Source organism: Anser brachyrhynchus (genome assembly GCF_964034855.1).
Source record: "Anser brachyrhynchus genome assembly, chromosome: 5".
Classification (NCBI taxonomy): Eukaryota; Metazoa; Chordata; class Aves; order Anseriformes; family Anatidae; genus Anser; species Anser brachyrhynchus.
The window spans coordinates 33,075,014-33,097,092 of NC_137699.1; the positions used below are offsets into that span (position 1 = coordinate 33,075,014).

The following is a 22,079-nucleotide window of genomic DNA, read 5'->3' on the forward strand; positions in this document are numbered from 1 at the left end:
CCACAATAAAGTTAATAAACAGAACATACCCTGCAACCATTGCCCGCTCAGATTTCCAACAACAATGCACAAAAGGGATAGCAATAAAGCTTTGTATTGCACTGGGATCACTGATAGCGACATAGACTTATTTCCAGATGTTTTAGTAAGAAAACAGCTAATTAAAAGCATGCATATATATATATATAGTTTATTTATTTATTTATTTTTATTTTTGGAAGAACAGTTAAAGCCACTCTGTCTTCATTCTGCAGTTCAGGATGTCCAGGGTCTTTCCTGTGCAGTGTGTTGTGGCTCAGAAGCACCTGAGGATTGTGAAAGCCACAGCAAAGGACAGTTCCTTCCTCAAATAGTTTACAGTCTATTTAGACAAGACAGGCAAAAGGTGAAGGAACAGAGTGGGTTTTTGTTGTTGTTGTGGTGGGTTTTGTTTTCTTTTTGCCTACTGTAGGTGAGATGTGAGGAAATAAAGTGCCATCCTGATGCAGTGCACTGGCATTCTGCTAAGCTTCATCTCCTCAAGCTTGCGGCAGCACCTTGACCACTGAGCTGTTCTGAGCAATCCCACGTGCAGGCCGAGCTTTGGCAGCAACACGCTCACTGGCTTTCTGTGGGTGGATAAGCAAGCAGCAGTCACAGATACTTTTGTACCATGCAGACGTGAAGTTGCAGGAGCAGAAGCAATATCCCTTGGTCTCCCACTTACTTTGCCATCCCATAGCATTTCTTCTCCAACAGCATCTCTCTAATCTTCCCAGGCTAAATCCTCTACTGACACGTTCTCTGTTCAGTACGTGGTTTGCCCTTCACCTTGGCCTTTCAAACCACCACCGCTGCTTAGCAGTATGTAGCCTGCCTTCTTTAATGCGTTTTTTGTAAACTGGCACCTTAAAGCTAACAATTATTGGCAGCAAATACCACATGATCTTATACTTATGAGGCACTTAGGTGAAAGGGCCTTATAAACAAAATCATTGCAAACCACAAGGAACGAAAATGCAGTGACACTGGTGGAACATCCAACTGGCCTGTGAAGTGAGTCATGGGGCTGGACACAAAACCTGTCCTACTGAGGGGCCTTTAGATAGCATTTTCCTGCCGAGTGTCTCAGAGCCCTCTGCAAACACAGGATTCAGACTTTCTCGTGCTCTTCTGTGGCACGTTGCTTGCTATGGAGCCATCTGAACAGGTCTCTTCTTCATCTTTTCCCTACAGGAGGGTCGTTTAACCTAAGGAGGGTGGCAGGATCTGCACTGCACGTAGCGGGGCTGGCTCCTGACCTACCTGGCTGGTCATTTCATAGTGGTTGAGGATATTGCATTTGTGCTGGCTGACCTGAGCATGTGCCTCTGGCGTATATATCTGCAATAGCTATTCAGTGTTCATGTTTTAAAGGTGGTGAGATGACACAGTAAGCTGGTAATGCGTATGAGCTGCTGCAGGCCCTGAACTGGGCACTGTGCTGTGCAGAGGATTGTCGGATCGAGCTGTGGTGGGTTGCTGCTGCAGTGGGCTGACGCTGCAGGAGAGCCTGTGGAGGCTCAGACCCCCGGAGCTGCCTCACAGCTCCGATGAGCCTCCGGCGTGCTCCGGTAACAACTGCTGTTACACGGGGACTGCTGTCCCGCGTGTCCCCGGCCCCAAAGCCCTTAAAAATCACAAGTGTACAGCGTTTGCTTCCCACCAGCCTGCACGCTGCTCCCCGCCCTTCGAGACCTCGGTGATCCCGCCTGGTGAAGCGTTCCTGCCCCGGGGGCGAGGAGCCGCGGGGCCTCCCTCCCTCCCGGTCCCCGCTCCCTCCGTGTCCCGGTCCCGTCCCGCCGCGCTGCCGGGGCGCCCCCTGCCGCCCCTGCCCTGCCCGGCGCCGGCCTGCGGCCCGCGGGGCTGCTTCCACCGGCACCAGGGGGGGCCGGGGCTGCACACGGGGGTCCAGGGGGTGATGGCCGCCATGCAGCCGCCCCCCAGCCCCATCGCCCTCGAGCACAGGCTCCAGAGGGGTGAGCGTGTGAGCGCTGCGGTGGCTGCACGTGGAGCAGCCTCAATGGAGGCGTCGTGGCCGCCGCCAGCCATGTCGTGGCTATCGCCAGCCATGTCGTGGCTATCGCCAGCCATTTCGTAGCTATCGCCAGCCATGTCGTGGCCATCCCCATCACAGCCTGGCTTCCCCGGCCATGCTGCTGGGAGCGGGAGCCAGGCCTGTGGCGGCGGGGAGGTTAACGGGGATGGCGGGGCTCTGCCAAGGCCAGTGTTTATTGTGGTGTTTCTGCTTGGGAAGAAACCGGGGGGGCTCGGGGGGGGGGGGTGGGAAGCTGGTTGGGGCTTGGGAAAAACAGTTGGCACGGTTGTAATCGGTCAGGAAGCAGGAAATGATGTCATGAGGTAACAAACAGGAAGCGATGATGGAAGCACAATGCGGGCGCTTTGGGCCCAAACTCAAGGAAAACGCTCCTCCGCCGCGGGTGCCGGAGGAGGGAGCGATTCTGCCCCCGCGCACTCGAGCGCGGCTGTTTTGCTTTCCCAGATACTGTTTACACTGAGCTGCTATTTAAACAATAAGATGGGAACGGTAAACGATAATTTGCACTTCCGCAGCTGCTTTTCCCAAGGAATCTGAAAGATATGAATGAATCCTCACAACATCCTCCCGAGGCATGTTGGCATTATTAACTCCATCTTGTATGTCAGCAGAGGGGAGCAGGTTGGGGTTGAAAGGGAGATTTCTGAAGGACGTGTCAGGGATGAGTGTGGATGAAAATTCAGGTACAAGGACGCGTCCCACACAACCCAGTCCATCACAGTGTCAGTTAATGGTAGTGGCCTTTCCAAGAGTCGCCCTCCAGAAAGCAGTTTGCTCTCCCTTATTTCATCTTCCCCTCCAGAGAGGAAAGCTTGAAGCGTCTGCCTTTCTGCATGAACCCTAGAAAAAGCCTGCACTTGGACTAGAAGCTTCACGTTTGGATGGCTGCCATGAGGTGAAGCAAATCCTGCTCCAAATGAATCCGCATCAACTGAAGATGCCAGGTTATGGAACAATTGCATATGAAAAAATGTGTATCTGATGTAAGGACTCCTTAACCATGTTAACTGTCTCAATGTAAAAGGAGCTTTTTGTAATTAGAAGTACAAGGGAATTTCTACCTCTTTCTGGGATGTAAGTGAACTCCATCTCCAGAAACTGTCCTGCAGTGTAATTGCATATAAACGCAGTGTAATTGCATATAATGTTTTGGAGAGCTTCAAAACCTCCTCTTAAGCAACTTATGACAAAAATTAAATACCATTACATTACATACAGTGAAAATCACTGTTTGTCTTCATGAAGGGAGCAGGTCTGGAGGAAGAAAAGAGCTGCTGTGATATGAGGAGATGTGGGAGTAGGAGAAGCTATTGATGGAGAACTAGCACCAGGACCTGGCGTCTGAATTGAAAGAGGTGTTTTAGAGCAGAGCCATTTCTTTTGCAGTTATCATGCTTTTATTCTTTTTTTTTCCCTCCAAATACATTTTGTTCAGATTCTCTTGTGTTTCTTCGCTGACAGTTTTCCAGAGAACAAATGAGCACAAACAAAAACGCTTTGGCAATGCTGTGGTGTTTTCTGCCAAGCAGAAAATGTAAGGCAAATATTAAATGGTGTTCATAGAAAATTAATTTCAAAAGCATGATGATTCATTTTTTGTACCAATAGTTTTGACCTTAGCAACCCTACTCACAAAACATTGTGGGAGCCACATGTACAGGTACAGGGATCGTCAGAGCTCCTGCATGACGCCAGGAATGGTCAGGTCCTGTTCTGGCTGGTGAGGGCCTCTCCAGCTATAAACCTAACTCTCAACAGATCTGTTTGGATGTTAAATATGAGTTGGTTTAATTTAATTTATAAAAACAAGCATGGTGCCTCTGTGACCTTCTAGACAGTTAGTTAAAAATGTAATCAACAAAACCGTTGTAAAGCCAGCAATAGCTCAACAAATAAGTCATAAAGCGCAGTTAAAAGATGCCATCACCAACAGCCTCTCCTCAAACTGCGTGTTTTCCTCATTTATCTGTGTATTTGCAAAACATGGCTGTGAACAAGGTGCTATTTTGCAACTTGGGACTGTCCTGGGAATGATGTGGGCCTCGTGCAGAGCAGCCTGCAGAGCAGGTTGGCTGCAGGGATAGAGAAAGTCTGAGCACTGTCCCCATTTCAGTCAGAAGGAGGAAAGACATGATGCCCATGGAAGAAATTTAGAAGGATTTAACCCTTCTGTGGTGGTTCTGCACTACCCTGCTACATGTGTGAGAGGCAAGTCCATCACTAAATTTGTATTCCACAGTGTATGGAAGAGAGAAAGTCAGCCTGGGATCACCTGTGTTACTCAGGTCACATAGCATCTAGGGGTATGTGATCTCCAGATGTGGACCACTCTACTTGCCTTAGCTCTCAGGTCTCCCCTCTTGTACACACGTGTTAGTCACAAGCCCTCAGTGACCCAGGTGGAGAGGAGGACAATGGTCTGGGAGAAGAACTCATTTTCCAGCCAACTCCACGCTCTGTACTTTTAAACTTTACTGTGACTTCTTCTTGCCCAGGGGTGCACTCCAGCAGCTTGGAGAGCTGCACAAAGTGTGTCACAACACAGTCCCTTGGGGACCAGCATGGTGGAAAGCACAGAAGACCTGAGATGTCTCCCAAGAGCTGAACAGCAAATCAGAGAGGGCCGAGCTGTCCATGGAGAAGAAAGCACCTCTAGGTGCTGGTTATGCTTTGCCATCAGGATTTTAAAGGGAAGGAGAAAAAGTACATGCTGGTCCCTAGAACCAAATGTTGTGCATGGAACAATTGATCTAACACCTGAAATTATTGCTCTATGCACAATCATTTACATGTGAATCAGAAAAAGTTTTGTCCCAACCCTGCAGCATGGTAGACCACAGTGCTACAGAAATATGCCACAAAGCTGCACAGGATGAGGAGCGTAAACAGCAGCAGTGATACCACCAACAGAGGGAGGAGACAGAGGGAGGGTGGTTCCACGGTGCTGAGTCACAGTGTTGCCCAGACAAGGTCTGGGTGCAGAGTAGGCAGGATTACAGGAGGCGAGAGAGTGAGTGGGGACAAATCTCACTGCTTTGGGTGTCACTGGCTAGCAGAGTATCAGGTCACTGACTGCAAGCTCTGGGAGCTGAGCTGGCAAAATTTAAAGCAGAGAGAGCGTGGGGGTTGGGGAGAAGGGGGGGGGAATCTTGGTGTTGACTCTCCAGAGAGGCCATAAAATGGAAGTTATGAAAACAGTGAAGTGTGGCAGAGGGCCATTGGGTTATGTCAATTCTCCACAACTGGAATTTGGATTGTGAGCAAAATGTGCTGGGCGTGTCTTATCAATTGCATAAAATCAGTATGTATTCATGGATCAGGCATGTGAGATAAGGCAGAAACAGATACATAACTTTCACTTCAGCTGCTACAGTACAGGCTTGTTGGTGGCTTGCTATGCCTTCCTCATTTTGCCGTGAGTGAATGAAAAAAGACAGAGGAGCGATGCAAGTATTTGAAATGTGTTTTTACAGAGGTGGTTTCATCCGTTGGATTGAATGTTTGCAGTTGCACTGTAGCTAATTCAGACTCTCAGCAGCTCTCCCAAGGCTGAGAGCTGTTGCTGGACAAGCACTGTGCATGACAAAACACATTTTGCATTTTATCCTATTTTAGGCAGGTCCCGTAGCAAGCACAGTTTCTACAAGCATCCCTTTTCTACACTCACTAACTAAACTCCGTGCCCTGTGCTGCGTTTGAATCAGCGCGGTGCTGCTGCGTGTTGTCTCGGCACCAGTGGGTGCTATAGTTACGGGTATATCCCGGCGTCCGTTTCCCCTAATAAGCAAACTGTTTAAAGAGGTAAAGGATGAAGGGCTGGAGCTGAACATGCAACAACTCAAGTAAAGTGCTGCTTGGAGCAGCATCCCTGTCACTCAGTCCAGTGAGTAGCTGTGGAATAGTTTGTATTGAGTACTAATGTGAGCAAACACCAGTTTCTCGTAGTCGGGAGTCCATTCTTGTAACTGGTGCTTTTTCACATTTTTTTTTTTAATGAATTTGTGTGGTCTTTATAACTGAAAGCCAGGTTTCGGTGCAGCTTGCCATAGCTGGGGCAAATGGTGCTAAGAGAAGTAAGAGTCCACAGCTGGGTCTGAGAACTCCGATAAGCTTGTTCAGTGGCATTATTTGTCAGTGCCTTTACAGTCCTGGCATCGTCCGTGGTCCTCGAGGGGAATGTCTGAAATTCAGGTGAGCCCGTACAGCCCAGAAGGATCGCAGAGCTCCTCCTAGTGAGTTTATGCGCTGTGAGATGCGCTCAGCTCGGGGCAGGCTGGTGAGCAGGCAGCGCACGGCAGTCCCGGGCAAGGAAACTTCTGGCTGAAGGTGTGGGTTAAACCCAGGTCATAATATGTGTTCAGCTAATTTGCTTGTAATTTCTTTGGCAAGGACCTGGGGATGTGCACACGTGCGTAGATACACATATGCTTTCCATCTCCTCCTGTGTGGAAGCAGGCACAGCTCCTGTTTTTCCTGTGTAGGATCTGTGATCTATTCTGGTAGCTGCATAGTGCAGTGCTGCCTCCAGTAAATATTCACAGATTTCCTTGTAAGCTGATGCATTATTTTTTTTCCTCTCTCCTGTGTGGATACACAAAGGCATGTGTTGTACCTGCTTTACCCTGTGGGATCTACATAATCAGGTCCACGGGTTTTAATGGATTTCAACTCCCTCCAGTCTATAGATGCGGTTTCCTGTCTTGTTTTGAGCAGGAAGAGCTGAGTCTTTTTTGGTCTTAGCATTCCTGCTTGCCTGGGCTTTGGGAAGAGTTCTCTGGCTATTTTCCTGTTTGATTTTTGTGTGTGTTTTGTTTTAAGCAGGACAGAGTGCATGTGTGTATGTAATCCATGTGCTCAATTAGGAGAGGCATCTGTTGGGTTTATTTCACATTGCCGAGGAAGGACTGCAAGCAGGGAGCATCTGCTCGGCTTTTTGTCAATGGCTTGTTTTTCATAATTTGCTCTACAGGGTGAATGTTTGGGGAGGGGGAGGTGGCGCTTTATTTCTGAGTTTCATCTTAAGTTTATTTTTATGGTAGCCAAGGAAATTGATTGGCATTTGAAAGTTAATTTTGCTAAGAAAAGAACTGAAGAGGGAGAAACAAAACCATCCAAAGTAAATAGCATTTATGTAACGTTAGCAATACACTCAGAAGGACTCTTATAAACCATTATTTTTTGTATTATAATGAAAAATTAAAAAGAATTTGTTATGATTCTTCTGTTAATGTCTGTGGGGTTTTTTTGGTTTGTTTGTTTCATTTTAATTTATTTATATATATATTTAAACTAGCAAGTTTTGGTTAGATTTTGTTTTGGGAAAGATACGAAAGGCATCCAACACTAAGATGCTTTTTTGGCATTTTGTCAACACCAGAAAGAAAAAAAAAGTGCCTGGTTTTAAAATAGAGCAGCAGTGGTTTCCTGTTCTTATAGTTTTTTCTTTTGTGCATTCAGATGTTGGCTGTATCGCACCTAGCTGATCTAGTGGGAGATCTAATTGTCTGTAAATGTGTGCATTTCAAAGGCTACTAAATCTGCAGGGAGTGTTTTATACAAGCATGTTTATTACACGTTTTCCGTGGAAACATCCTCCGAAAGGGCTGGGGAGGATAATGACTCTGGGATGCCCTGGGAGGACACAGCTCTTGGTGTAGCACAGGGAAGGGAGAAGGCCTGAAACTCCCTCTGGTCCTGCGAGCAGAAGACAAATCTCGCCCGTCCTGCTCAAACAGGGATACAGCTTTGCAAGTGTAGAAGTAGATCCTGAGCAGGGCGAGATTTGTGTCTTACTGAAAGCATTTAAAGACATAGGATTAAAAACAATTAGAAATCATATCTTGTTCTGTAAGTGAACCCCAAGTCTGTACAGCCACCTTGAAATGGTGTGAAATCTGAATCTTCTGTGCCACAAGTTGCCACAGAAGAGAAAGAGGGAAGTGATGATAAAAATAAATTTCTTGATGGTTCGATCCCATTTCATAGCAAGAGAATATATATATATATATATGTAATTTAAATATTATGTGTTACAACATAAATAAAGTTTCTGTCAGATGAATGCTCTTCAGCTGAACAACTTTGTTGACATCAGGTAATGGTTATAAAAGCAGCCTACAGCAGTTGGTGTGCAAAATGAAATGACTGCAGGGAACAGGCAGACAAGCTTACTTCTGGGGCTTCAAGTAACCTTGTCTGACACAAAATCATGGAACCTGAAGTGTAAAAGGACAAACCACAATAAACTTCATAGTAGCAGGAAAGTATTTTCATTGCTTGAAAAAAAAAATAAAATTCAAACTTTGTCATCACATTAAAAACATTACATGAGAAGTAATAAACATATTTACACTTCTGTTTTGATTATAAATATACATTATATACAAAATAATGTTATAAAACGTAGAAAGTTCAGTGCTTCTGATTTTTTTAAATTACTGAAATACTAGTCTTCAAAATAAACTACAAACAGACAAACTAAAACCCATATTATTGATTTCTGAAGGTCATCTTCAAAATGGTCCTACACAGTCAGAGCAGAAGGTCAGTAGTGGACATTATGAAGGGTCTTGTCTGCACAGTTCAAGGCATTAGATGGGCTAGTCCAACAACAGGATTTACAAGGGCAGGAATATCGCTGTCCGAGAGATAGCACAGTCCAGGTTTCTTTGCAGAGATTTTGTTTCCTCCCTCCTCATTCCGCCCCACCTCACAGTCTCATTTCATTACTGTCACGGCACTTTCCACGGGGGCACCCAATATTATTGCTGTAAATGTGTAGATAAGAGTTTCTGCAGGCCTCTGTTTTCCAGGGGCTGGCTTCCTCTTTTCCCTGTAGAAGTGGGGCGGTAAGAAAGGAAAAGGACTAGCCTAGGACCTTCTAATTCTAATCTCCACCCGTCTTGGCAGAGGGCCTCTCAGTGGGTGCTTTGCTATTGGGCATTTGGAACCAGCGTGAGGGACAGAATTGGAGATCTGCAACCAGACAGAGAAATACAGGGATGACACTGCTGCTTCTCCTTCAGAAAGTAACAGCTGCAACTTTGAGACTATTTGCAGTAGGTGGCACCTAATTCAGAAACTCATTATAAACCCCCAAATTTGTGTCAGAACAAGGGGGTGGGGGAGAGAATGAGGAAGGAGAAGAAAAAAGTAATGTCTATTCACAATCACTGGTAGTGCAAAGGGCATGAAAACAGCTGAGACAGCTCAGCATGTTTAGGTTCTAGGAGCTGATTGATTTAAAACGCATTTGTAAGGCTTTAAATAGAACTGGGATCATGTCTCTCCTCAGTATCAATGGGGAACAGGCAGTAGACATTCCTTATCACAACTTTCCCTTCTTGGATGCTTAAATCTGTGAAAATCCCGTCCCATATTGTGGCTTGGGTCAATCAGTTCTCCAAAGCATCACCAAATGAGATGACGTAAATTCGGTATCCCTCTTTCCTTCCTCCTCTCGCCCCTTAAACTGTCTCCAGTACATGCAGCAGGAGAGAGGAGACGCCAATTGATGTGTAGCAAGAAGTGTCAATCACCCCTGCCCAATACTGTTCAGGTAACTGCAGAAAGAGCAGTCAAGTCTCTGTTTGGGCTTGTTAGATTCTCTTGACACATTTTAGGCACTTTTAAACCCGGAAAAAAAATGGAGACCTCATTTATACTGTATCCATTATCTGCATAGCAATGTGTCTTTCTTCACACCTTCCGTGGCAACGTCTGTGATAGTTAAGCGCCTCCTCCTCTACCAGCACCTCCCATACCCAGAGTTCTGGAAAGCCACAGGTCTGTCCATGAGGAACTGGCCTCAGTATCTTTTAAAAGCAAGTCAAAACATAAGCATTTTAACCCCTCTCTCTTCCCTCTGCCTCCCTTCTTCTATAGCCAATGAGATATCTGGTATCAAACTTCAAACAAGGGCAGTAAGAACAAAAAGGTGTATTGCATCTTTCAGTAAATTCACAGTCTGTCCAGTTCACCCAGTTCCATCCTCCGCCTGAGAGCAGCAAGTTGCATGTAATTAAAAACAGTCCAATCCAGTTCTGAATTGTAAACAATGCAGCAGGAACGTCCATCTACTGGCATTACCAAATCTGAGGTGCAAATGGGCTGATCTTCAGTCTTATACCTGTCAGGGCATAAAAGTAACACAACAAATGAGAAGGAAGCACAGAGTACAGCAGAACTAACGAATTGTAATTGAAGCCGAAGTAATTTAAGCCAGATATTACTACAGCTTAACTACCAGCATTCAATGTTTTTGGCTGGATCCAGAGAGAGAGAATATTCAGCAAACAACTCATCTATATGACGAGTAGCCTCTCTACCTGGAGTGAGGGAGAAAATGCCTAGGATAAACCTTAAAAATCTGGGTGCTTAACATTAAGTCTCTGTGAAAGGCATCTGGTATAACACAATAGCTTGTGTGCCGGGGAGAGAAGTTTCGCGGGCCTGTCATTCTGATCATACAAGTACTTTTGGGCTTGCCTGATGTAAATCCAGCTTTGGTCAGCAAGATCTTCAAAGGAAGATACAATATTTAGGTCAGTTAGTGGCAATGAAGTGTCTAACTGACATTTGTATCTTTGAAAATCCTTTCAGTTAAACTTTTAATATTACTGGTTGACTTGTATTCCGGCTTGCCTTCAAGCTGAAATCTGATATCCGCCCTGGCAAGGGAGACAGAAAGCTGCAGATCTGACTTCACAGATCACTGTTATATGGCGCAGCAAGCTCTCTTTCTTGGAGTCTGGAACTACCTGAAACTAGTGCTAGAGGTGACTGACTTCACTGAAAAAGACAGGTATTGATTGTTGATAATTCTTTGGGAACTGTTTGGTTCTTCAGTAGATGCTTTTTTGAAGTCTTCAGGTTATTCACTGCTAGGCACCTCTTTTTTGTATACTGTTCTCAAGCTTTTCAAGATAATGTCAAAATTTAGATATGTTTATCAGTAACTTAAGAAACAGCATTAAATTGCTGCAGCCATGAACACATAGCTAGAGCTTAAATGCCAAGAGGTTGAAATTTTCATCCATGTCTTACTACAGACTTTTTAAATGTCTTTTATGCCTATCCACTTAACACATTCAGTTGCCTTCCATCTTCTGTTGGAAATCTATAGCTTTGCCTGTTTCCACAGAACGTGGATTACCCATAGTAGTCATGGGAAAAAAAACATGGGTTTACATCAGTGGATTTATGAACTATTATTATTTCATTTTTTTTGCCGACTACTTATTTAAGAGGAAATAATCCTACGATGTACTGAATTTTTATGGGTTGAGGTTCGGTGCTTTCATCTCCTTATCTAAACCCAGAATCTCTGGTTTTAGAGCTGCTAATTTATTATTTTTTTTTCCCCGCTGTATGCTCAGTTTGCTTGGGCACTCCTGTCAGCCACAGAAGAGAAGGGGTGTATGCGGGGATCCCTGGAAATTGAGTAACCTTCTCAGATCCAATTCTAAAGGATAATTTGCCTGTTTTACTTTGTGAATTTATGCTTGTTCACCCATGTACTTACTTACCTCTGTGGCTATGATGCATTCATTCCTTTCTTCTGTTATCACAAAGACGGACTGGTACATTGAATCCCTTGGAGAGCATATCGCTGATATCCTACATTCCGGCTTTTCACTAAGGCAGGGCAGAGAGAAAAGGGCGTTATTTGACTACTAACACTCCTATCTCTAAAAATCCAATGAATATGGAGGGTTGGAATGAGATTGCCAAGGAGATGTGGGAGGGAAGGGCAGAGGATGAAGTTTCATGTGTTTTATATGATGGCAGGACAGTACACTAGGGAGGTGGAAGTCAGGAATAGCTAGTGTCTTGCTAGATTTCTGCCATGTCCAATTTAGCTACATACTCCTCAGATCCCTCAGTGCACCTGTCACAAGCAGGACCCAGGCAAGACTTTCAGTATGTGTATGAGAATACTGATGACCTAGTGAATAGTTGCCATTTTCTTTTTTTGAAAAGAGTAATTATTATTACTCTAACCTTCTTCTCAGTAAGCAGATCATTTTACCTTCTTAATAACCAATATACTTATTTTTATCATTATATGCTGTACTGTTCTTTCTCTGAGATCAATTGAGGAAGAAAAGATACTTCTTACTTTCATCAGTAGACTAGTCGCTCCCATTCCCTTTCACAGCACCCATACTACCAGTACCCTGCACAAGCTCTCAAATTAATTCATTTAGCTACGGATACCACTTGGCCACAACACGCGTACTTTATTTTAAGATTCGTGGCTTTGCTCTGGTTTATTTTGTATGCTATCTCCCCGAGTTGTTTTTTTTTTTTTTCATGTTTTCTCATCTGCTTCTACATGGGTATGCAGGTGAGGGGGGGGCTTTAGAAAGACTACAAGGAAGACTGCATTCTCACCTGTGTAGTCGGAGTGGAGACTTGTCTCCTAAACACTTTTCACTTTTGTAATATTTATCTTCCTGTGTCCCTCTACTTGTCAGGTCTTTTACCAGATTGTAGTCCAATTTATGATTCTTGGGTTTGTAGTTTGACTTCTCCAGCCCACAGTCCACTTCGAGGTCTTTATTTTTGTTGGTGTTTTTGAGCTGGGAAGCTGGAATGAGATTGTCCTTCTGGAAGTCAGATAGGTTGTTCATCGTCTCCAAGTCCTGCTCTGGGTGCATCCTCATCTGCCTGATGACCATTGCTATCATGCAGAACAGTATGAGCAAAGCCACCAGCCCCACTCCCATGGATATGGCAATCCAGGGGACTGGTTTAGGAGGAAGTGTAATGGGCACTGAATAAACTGGTAATTCACAGCGGCTGCCCATGAAGCCAGAAGGACAGTAGCAGACAAAGTTGGCACTATAAAGTCCACTGTAGCATGTGCCTCCATTCTCACATGGCCCAGAAGCACATTCGTCTCTGGTTTTGATGTCACAGTTCCTGCCACTATAGCCTGGCAAACATGTGCAGGTGTAATCGTTGATCAGGTCGTGACAAGTTCCCCCATTGGAACATGGGTTCCTGGCACAGTCATTGATGTTTATCTCACATTTCTGACCAGAGAAACCAGCCCGACAACGACACACGCGAATCTGACCAAGGTAAAAGCAATTACCATCTGAGGAAAAAAAGTAAAATAAAAGAAAAAAATCAGTCTCCAATAAAACATAAAGCTCTGCCCATAAGCATTTTATACGACCTCAAGAAGAGGGAGGTTATTTTACCAAACAACCACACATCGAAAAGTTCCTTCTAGCTTACCCGTCACCCTTTAAAAATATGCCCCTTCTAAATAGGTGATAAAGTTAATTGAATGTGCATAGTTCTGCCATCTATCCCATCCCATATCACATCCTATCCCATCCAACTTGTGCATTTTTTTCCTGCGTAGAAAGTGCCAGTGAAAGCCGTCCCCCTTGCCCCAAGAGGCCAAAATTAGGGTAGACGTGGAATACAGTGAGGGAGAGAGACTAATGTATTAGAGGAAGAGTAGAGGTCAGATTGGATTTCTATCACTTCTGCACTGAAAAGCACAAACAAATCAAGGAGACGTGAGAGTTTTTGATAAAAAGACTCACCATTTGCACATGGGTTGCTTGTGCACCTGTCTACTTTTTTTTCGCAGTTCGACCCCGTGAAGCCGAAAGGGCAAACGCAAGTGTAGCTGGCCCCTTGTTCTTTTTCCAAGCATGTGCCACCATTAAAGCATGGAGAATCGATACACGTCAAAGCGCTGTGCTCACAGTGAGTTCCATAGTAGCCAGGGGGGCAGAGGCAGTGATAACCATTCTCCAGATCCTGCAAAACACAACATTAGCCATTGTAATTTGATGCCACCAAAGGATAGCTGCTTGCGCATTTATTTTTGGTCAGCGTGTGCTGTTCTGTCCCAAAAGACAGAACTGAACTTTTGACTGTGGCAAAAGTGATATTTTCAGAGTAAATAACTGCAGGCTGGTCTGTGAGAGAGAGAGCCGAGAACTGGCCGTATTCATCGTGCAGGAGTAATCATGCAACTACACAAGCAGAGCAGACGCAGTTGTAGGGAGCCTAGAGGCAACTAGGCAAAAACATGACTAACACCACTACTATCTAAGAGGATGCCTGATGTCAACCTACACAGCTGTGGTCAGGACATTTATCCTCTCCATGAGAGCCTTTTATTTTTTATTTTTTAATAAAAAAGAGGGTTATTTTGCTTTGCTATTGAGAAGTCCCTCCACTTAGATAACAACAAAACTCATCTCTTCTTTGCAAGTAATGTATGTCCAAGGCCTTGGGAGAAGGGAGTTGGGTCTTGCAGCATTAGCTTTAATCAAAACATGCATTGGATTACATCTGATATTTGTAAGCCATCAGTCGTTATCAACAGGAAGGATCAATCATTGACTGGCTCTGAAAATACATTGAAACACGAGACTGCAGAAAACTAAAAATGAAGAACCCTGTTTTGCAGAAAGTGTTTCATCTGATTGTCCTTGTATCAACTGGCACTACACTCCATAACAGAAAGCAGACGTTTTATTTATTATTAAAATACAGACTCGGCACATTTTGGTATGAACCTTCATTTGGGAAACTTATTTTTTTAAAGATCTGCTCCCTCACAAACCTTGAATCTTGCCAAGATCTCGTAATGGCTGCCACAGAAACCTAAGGATCAGTTGACTAGTTCTAATCTAGATGATACATCTCCTCCTGTAACAGACTTCCTCCCCTGACACGTCCAGGGAAGGGTTCAGTATGATAGTTGTGAGCGTCAGTAATGAACCTGTGTACTATCGAATTCCCATTATGTTGTTACAAAACCATTTCTGGAAAGGTATACTGGGGCTTGCTTCACACAAAGACTTTACATTTAAAATGCCCTTACCGTGCAACTACCACCGTTCCTACAGGGATTGCTGTCACACTCGCTGATCTCATGTTCGCAGTCAACACCGGTAAAGCCAGGTTTGCATGAACACGTATAGCTGCCCTGGCCGGTGTTCATGCAAGTTGCTCCGTTTTTGCACGGTCTGTGGTGAGTACAGTAGTTCAGATCTGCAAAGATACCATGTGTTAGGGAAGAGAGTCTTTGATGGCTGAAAAAAGACATTCATACAAAAACACCATAGTCAACAGTAAAGAAAGAATTTTCAATTTTAAAAGTCTTCAATTTTGCTATTAATAGGAATACTGGAGGTTATTATTCAGATTATTATCAGTAATAATCAGATGTTTCAGATTGTTACGAATTTTACATATTGCTCTCCGTCTATCACTTGAGCTCTGAATTTTGGGAAACTTATCTTTCTTAATGCTTTGCTATACTCTCCCTTTTTTGTGTGTGTAAACCTGTTAGCTGTAATGGGATGTGGATGCCAAAATGTACTTTGTGTGTATTCTCAGAAAGACGCTCCAAGGCGTAATGGACAGACAGTCCGTGCACAACATGTCACATACTAAAAGAATTAGCCCAATCTTTAAAAGGTGTGCTCCAAGGCACGTTCTGGGAAGGCAGGAAGGAAATAAAAATATTTAGGCTTGAAGATTTAAACAAACATTAGAAATCTTTTATTGTTTATTTACCATGCTCTCTTGTTATGAATGTTAGTAGTTTAAACTGTCTAAATGCTCTGCCAAGCTTGATGGCCCTTTTTGTTTTCACTTAGATCTGAGACAGAGGTTAAGCACACAAGTTCATAGGACGCAAGTAGAAAATCTTTATAAGCACTATAAATACCATAGACTAATTGGAATACAACTGGTTAATAGGTAACTACAAACAGAAAAAAAAATCTGCAGCTTTACTTTTCCTGCCTAATTCAGACTTCCCCATCTTAATCCTATAAATGTCATGAAAACACTTAACTTGCTCTGAGTACTTAATGATCTCAGTGCCAGCAGTGCATATATGGCCTTGAGGACATGACTGCTCAGCTGGCTACAGTTCAGTGATTCAATGGGTTGAATAGGTGGAAGTGGTCTGGTGTACCTTAAAATGGAACCTGTACTTTTCATTCTTGCTTACATGATTTTTCTCTCATGCTCCAGACTTATCACATGAGTTAACTTCCTTGTATGCAAAATAAGGAAGGCCCAAATTATGGTGTTTACTGCTGCTGGAAACTGTTTAGTAAATTGTTATAGTTGTACAGGGAATACATTAAACTTAGCTTGAGAAGATAGAAAACTTGCCTGTTCAAAACTCATCCAGGTGGTGTTGTTTTTCAACACCTACCAAAAAGGCTTGCTTGTTTTCAGCCCAAACTACTACAAGTTAAGTATTAGTATCTACTAATATAATATTAGCCTTGGTACAAACTGATGCCTCCCAACGTGTACCTGGCTGAAATTTAATTCTAGATCTGATGGGTCGGATTCCTTAGTCCCATACTGAGGAATACCCAATCTAGACCCAGAAGCACAACGTTCGGAACTAACCTTGGTCACAGAAGAGGCCACCCCATCCTTCATCACAAATGCACTGCCACTGTGTTTTACAAGTCCCGTGGCGGCAGCCTATGTGGGGAATGCATTCATCGCAGTAGCGGCCTTGCCAGCCAGGACGACAGCTAAAAGAAAAGTCAAATTAAAACATTAATGACATGGAAAAGAGTTTAAGTTTCTGTTACAAGTTTCTATTACTATTCTGTTTTAACTGAAGTTCGGATTGCAATTGCCATCTACTCACATGCACTCTCCTGGCTTGTTGCAATATCCATTCTGTTCAGTACATCCAGACAGACAGATGGCTGTAAAGAGAACATAAAAAAAGCAGAAATGTTTAGGTAAATACATATGCCACTACAGAGTACACTTTTAAAAGGGGGAATGTCTGCTTTTAGAAATATGCTTCGAAAACCGGTTTTGCACTTTCAAAGCTTTGTTTTAAAAATTCCTAGTACGAGGAGTTCTGGAGCAGGAGGAAGTGAACAAGGAGAGCCAACATCTGACAAGTTGTCCTTTAGTTTTTCTGCTTACACAACAAACATGAACTCTTGCAGCTCTCATACAAAAGGAGCAAGTGGTGGCTCTGCCCGTGCTAACAGAAGACTGCAAAAATCCAGTGGGACCCTGAGCCCACAGTAAGGATTCCTGCTACAACAGCGCAACATCTGCCCCATCTTCTCTGGCAGCAGAAATGGTGTAAGCCTCTGTGGGCAAGCTGTGAGCGTGTTAACTCAGAGTAGGTATGACTGACTCAGCGATAACAGCCAAGATCCCTTCTCTGCTTTCTTCACTGCTCACAGAGGTGCAGCACAGCATTAGCAGCTGCAGCAACGGGGGGTGGGGGGCAAAGTCCTCAGCGTGCCGCTTTCCGCAGAGGGGAAAGGTCAGCAGGAAAACACAGCCCCGAGCTCTGCCAGGTGCACGATGTTTTGCAGCAGCGCCGCTGCAGCTACAAGCAAACACCACTGCATCCAGCGTGGGGCCTGCTGACACAACTGGAACAGGGAACAAGCTTTTGGGATCGGAGTGCCTTCACCGAACAGCTCCCTGATGCTTTAGGGGGTTGCCTTTCCTCAAAGGCCTCTTCAGCTACACTCCTGTCCCAGTGTAGCTCTTGGATTAGCACAGAGAAGGGCCTAAGAAAGTCGGAGCAGGTGATGTGTTTTAATACGCCGAGACACCTGCTAGCTTTAGAGGCCTGCCCAGTGCACAGGCCAGGAGGTGGCACGGCCTTTCACTGGGAGTCCCTCACTCCCCACCTAGGCGAGGAGGCGGCAGCTGGCTGCCAGCAGCCTGTGGAGAGGGGCGATGCCACATGGCTGGCTGTGGGGCCTGGGCAGCTCATGGGGCTCATGCAGGAGCTGTTGTGCCCGGCCCCTCACACACCCGATGTCTGTCACGGCCTGGCACTTACGCTCGGTGCAGTACTCTCCAGTCCAGCCGGGCAGGCAGGCCAGGCTGCCGTCCGCCTCGCAGACGTAGTGGCCAAAGCGGTCATCGCGGCGCTTGCAGAGGCGGGAGCAGCTGTCCCCGTAGTAGTTCTCGCTGCAGACCACCCGGTAGGAGTAGCGCAGCTGGGTCAGCGGGCCCTTCTGCACGTCCTGCGACCAGTCCTCGCCCACCGCCAGCGACCGCTGGATCGCCATCTGGCTGATGAGCCAGTCCTCAGGCAGCGGCTGGGAGCCTGGGGGACAATGGACAGTGTCAGCAGCCCGCTACCACCACCACCATCACCACCACCATCATCCCCATCACCACGACCACCATCACCACCACCATCACCATCATCACTACTGTATCCATGGCCACCACCACCACCGGCACCACTGTCTGCCCCAGGAACCCCTGCCCCAAATGTGTGTGTGCAGTGGCCCCACTGAGGAGGGCTGGAGCATGAGGGTGGTGCCCCGGGCTCGGTGAGCGTTAACCCGGGCTGCGGGGGCTCTGCGGAGAGAGGCCTTTCAAAGCGAGGGCTGCTGTGCTGCTGGAATATCCTTTTTCCTCTCTTGTCAGAAAAACATCCCAAAGCCATTATTCCTTTCCAAAGGGCGGAATTCGAGAAAGGTGTAAAATACAGGAAAAGGCGGCCGGGGCTCTTTGGCAGCCTCGCAGCTTTCTCACCGCAGAGCTCCTTTCTTTCCCACGCCAAAAATAAACCGGAGGAAACGCAATTGTGTTGGAGATTGGGTCGGGACAGAATCAAAGCGGCCCCTGATGGATATCGTTGGGGGACCGAGCTGCTGATGGTCGGATAAAGCCGGCCGTGAAATTATCGGATAAACAGCTGGGCCGGGGGGGGCCGGGGGGGGGGGGGGGGGGGCTGGGACCGGGACCGGGGCTGGGACCGGGGTTGAAGGGGGGGGGGGGGGGTGTCGGGAGCGCGCAGCGGGTGCGGCGCGCCCCCTGCCGGCGGCGCGCGGCGCGCTCACCTTGCGGCAGGTAGTTGGCGGGAGCGTGCCAGGCCTGGATGATGAGCGAGAAGGTTCCCTGCGGGCGGAGAGAGCAGCGTCAGCACGGCCCCGCGCCCCGTGCCATCGGGTCGTGTTATCCCTCACCCCCCACCCCTCTTTTTTTTTTTTTTTTTTCCTTAAAGGAAGCTCTGGGAAGAAGTCTACCGGCGAGAGCGGTTCGCTCTGCGTGAGCTCAGCCTTTCCCTGCCGCCCTCCTTGCCCCGCGGCCGCGCTCGGCTCTCCGAGCGGAGTCTCACCGGCCACGTGAAGTTAAAGGGCAGCTTGATGGGGCTGTCAAATTTCTCCGTGTCCTTGACGCTGAAGGAGTTCGTCCCCAGAACCGGGGTGATGATGCTGCCGAAAGTGCAGGGCCCCGGGGAGACCACCGCCTGGAAGTGCTTGAGGCACACGCGAAAGAAGGTCCTGCAGTGCGGGGCGCAGGGCTTGCCGCTGGCCAGCGACCCGTGGCTGTTGACGAACTCGTGCAGCTCCAGCTGGAAGACGCCGGAGCCGGCCACCCCCTGCACAAAGGGGAGACACACACAAAAAAACCCAAATCACACCTTACCCGGGCTCCGCCACGCGAGCTGGCGTCCGTCGCCCGCTCTGCGCTCCGCGAACCCCTTCCACGTATTCGCTTAGTTAGCTCGGTGCGTGATTACCTGCTGCAAAACCATTAACAGAAACGTCAAGCCAAAGCTGCGCAAGGCTGTCATCCTCGTGGAAGCGGCGCTTCCAGCTCTCCGGGGGTTTAGCTTTCCTCCTGTATTCCTCAAAGGGTCCGGGTGGGCGCCCCTCGCAGCGCGATCCGCCCTCGCCAGTATTCCCCGAGCAGCGGCAGAAAGCGGGAGGTAAAAATCCAGGTGTGGTGGGGTGAGACCGTCCCCTTCTGGGAATGAAATCCTGCAGCCAACCCCCGAGCTCCGACCGCTCCTGGCGCCTTTGTAAACTCCAAAGCCGGGTGGGTTTGGGGAGAGACGCGAAGGGGAGTGCTTAGTGTTGGACCGCTCCTCCTTGGACTGGTGCGAACAGCGCTCGGTAAATGGAAAACTCGCTTCCCTCCGAGCTGTTTATATAGTTGCCTCGCATCCTCGCAAGCTCATTATGTAAACCGTCAGTCAGCCTCACGGGCGATCCCTCCCCTTTTCCATCTTTCCTTTCTGGAAAAAGGAGCCAAATGTTGCGGGGAGCCCGCAGAACCGGCGCTAATTCCCTGCTGCCGCTCCGCTGCCGCTGCCGCCGCGCTGGCCGCCGAGGAGCCGAGCTGATTAGGAGCGAGCCGAGCATCTGTTGAGATATTTACAGCGCGGGGAGGGAGAGCTCCATGGAAAAGCGGACGCCTCTCCGAGGAGCAGCCTCCCGGGGCGGCCGAACAATAGGGGCCGAAGCGTTGCAAAGCACCCGTCCTGCCCGCCTCGCCGCCCCGCTCGGCCCCCGACGGCCGCCGGTCCCGTCCCGTCCCGTCCCGTCCCGTCCCGTCCCGTCCCGTCCCGTCCCGTCCCGTCCCGTCCCGACCCGTCCCGTCCCCGCCGCTCCCCGTCCTCGCCCCGCCGGCCCCAGAAAGCAAAAGCAAAAGGGGCGCTCGCACGGCACCGACCGGCACGGCACGGCACGGCTCGGCACGGCACGGCTCGGCACGGCACGGCTCGGCACGGCACGGGACGGCCCCGCCGCCGCCTCCGGGACGCGCCGGGGCACCGCAGCCCGGCCGGGGCGGGGGGCGAGGCGCGGTGGGGACCCCCCCGGGGAGCCGCGTTTGGGGCTGGGGGGGCAATGGGGGCTGCGGGGCGGCGTGTGCCAGCCGAGCGTCGGCCTGATTGCAGCGGGCGCTTATTGTCGGGTCGCGTGTCCCTCATTAAAGCCAAGCACAGAGAAGGCCTTTCATGTGGCTGTTTAGTTCAGCTTGTTAAATGGATGGGAGGCCGGAGGGGGGGGGGGGGTTGGGGAGGGAGAGATAAACCTTCAGCTGTATGGTAATGAGGTCTTGCCACCTTTATGCCAGCGCCGCGCTCGCAGGGCTGCGAACCTTGGCGGCGTGGGGCACCTGGGGAGCCGCCCTGGGGCCTCGGCGCTGCCGCTGCCGTTCCCCAGCCCGGGCTCTTTTGGGACTGGGGCGGGGGGGGAGAAATGAGGGAGAAAAAGCCGGGTCCCGGCCGCGGCAGCACGAAGCGGCACCCCCCGGCCGCGCCTCCCCGCGGAGCCGGTCCCGGGGTGGGGAAGGGGATGGGGAAGGGGATGGGGATGGGGGGGCACCGCGGGCACGGTGCGGGGGCTGCGGGGGCTGCGGGGGAGCCGAGGCGCGGGCAGAGGCACCCGAGGGGAGCTCTTTTGTCTCGGCCTCGTAAACAAGGCGGGAGGAGGAATGTGTCGCCGCTGATGGACTCGGAATTTTGCGGCGATCCGCCCGGCCAGATCCCGGCTTTACCAGCAGCAGCGTCAACTGTCAAAATCAAATCTGATGCTAATAGCTTCGGTACTAAATAAAATGAGAGGCCAGATAACATCAGTGCTTGATAAATGGTAATGAGTGTCTAACCTAGGGGAACAGAAGGGCTGTGGGGCTCTTTAATTCAGTATTGAAAGGCTAGCTGGGTACTGCAGGCTCTAGCAGATGTTAGTATGTGTGTGTTTTGATTTTTGACTTGTATTGGACGTTTATTAGGCTAACCAGAGCCACCCCACGCATGGCCACTTGGTCCAGGCACCATCTGGCACAAGCAGGGCGGCGTGCAAGAATAGGCCCCGCTTTGGTGCTGGAGATCCACAGGCAGCATCTACCATATGGACCCGGAGCTAATGTAGGTTAGAGCAAGACAAGCTGATCTCTGCTTTTCACAGCTCCGCCAAACCTCGCTGCGATCCCCTGGCCGCGCACCTTGACGGGTGCCGCCACCTTCCCGGTGGCTGCCGCCCTGAGCTTTGCACCCAGTTTGCATGCTCTGCCCGTGCTCCACAAGTCGCTGCAACTCCCCACGTGTCCCCACAAAACAAATATTTCCAGAAGCCGGAGCGAGTGGTGCGAAAGAGATGTAAAATCCTCCTCGAAACTCCAGGGCATTATTGTGATTGCGGCTATAAAGAGAGCCCTAATAAAATAATAAACGGGGAATATAATAAACCACCTGCTGCAT

At 48.1% G+C, this 22,079-nt stretch overlaps 1 protein-coding gene across 2 annotated transcripts; it reads right to left on the minus strand.

Annotated features, from left to right (window-relative positions):
• Nucleotides 1-8,327: 8,327 nt before the first annotated feature.
• Nucleotides 8,328-20,603, minus strand: DLL4 (delta like canonical Notch ligand 4). 2 transcript variants are annotated; one of them, XM_080592296.1, is made up of 11 exons: nt 19,611-20,596; nt 19,206-19,469; nt 18,928-18,985; nt 17,913-18,182; nt 16,740-16,800; nt 16,490-16,620; nt 14,937-15,106; nt 13,642-13,861; nt 12,473-13,181; nt 11,605-11,713; nt 8,328-10,205 (listed from the first exon to the last, which is right to left on the minus strand). In XM_080592296.1, the coding sequence occupies exons 1-11, from the start codon at nt 19,662-19,664 to the stop codon at nt 10,200-10,202; spliced, it is 2,052 nt and encodes a 683-aa protein (XP_080448422.1). In that variant the 5' UTR covers nt 19,665-20,596; the 3' UTR covers nt 8,328-10,199. The 2 variants fall into 2 exon arrangements, with proteins under 2 accessions (XP_080448422.1, XP_080448421.1); XM_080592295.1 differs by lacking the exon at nt 8,328-10,205 and having other exon boundaries at nt 10,241-11,713; nt 19,611-20,603.
• Between the last annotated feature and the right edge of the window lie 1,476 nt (nt 20,604-22,079).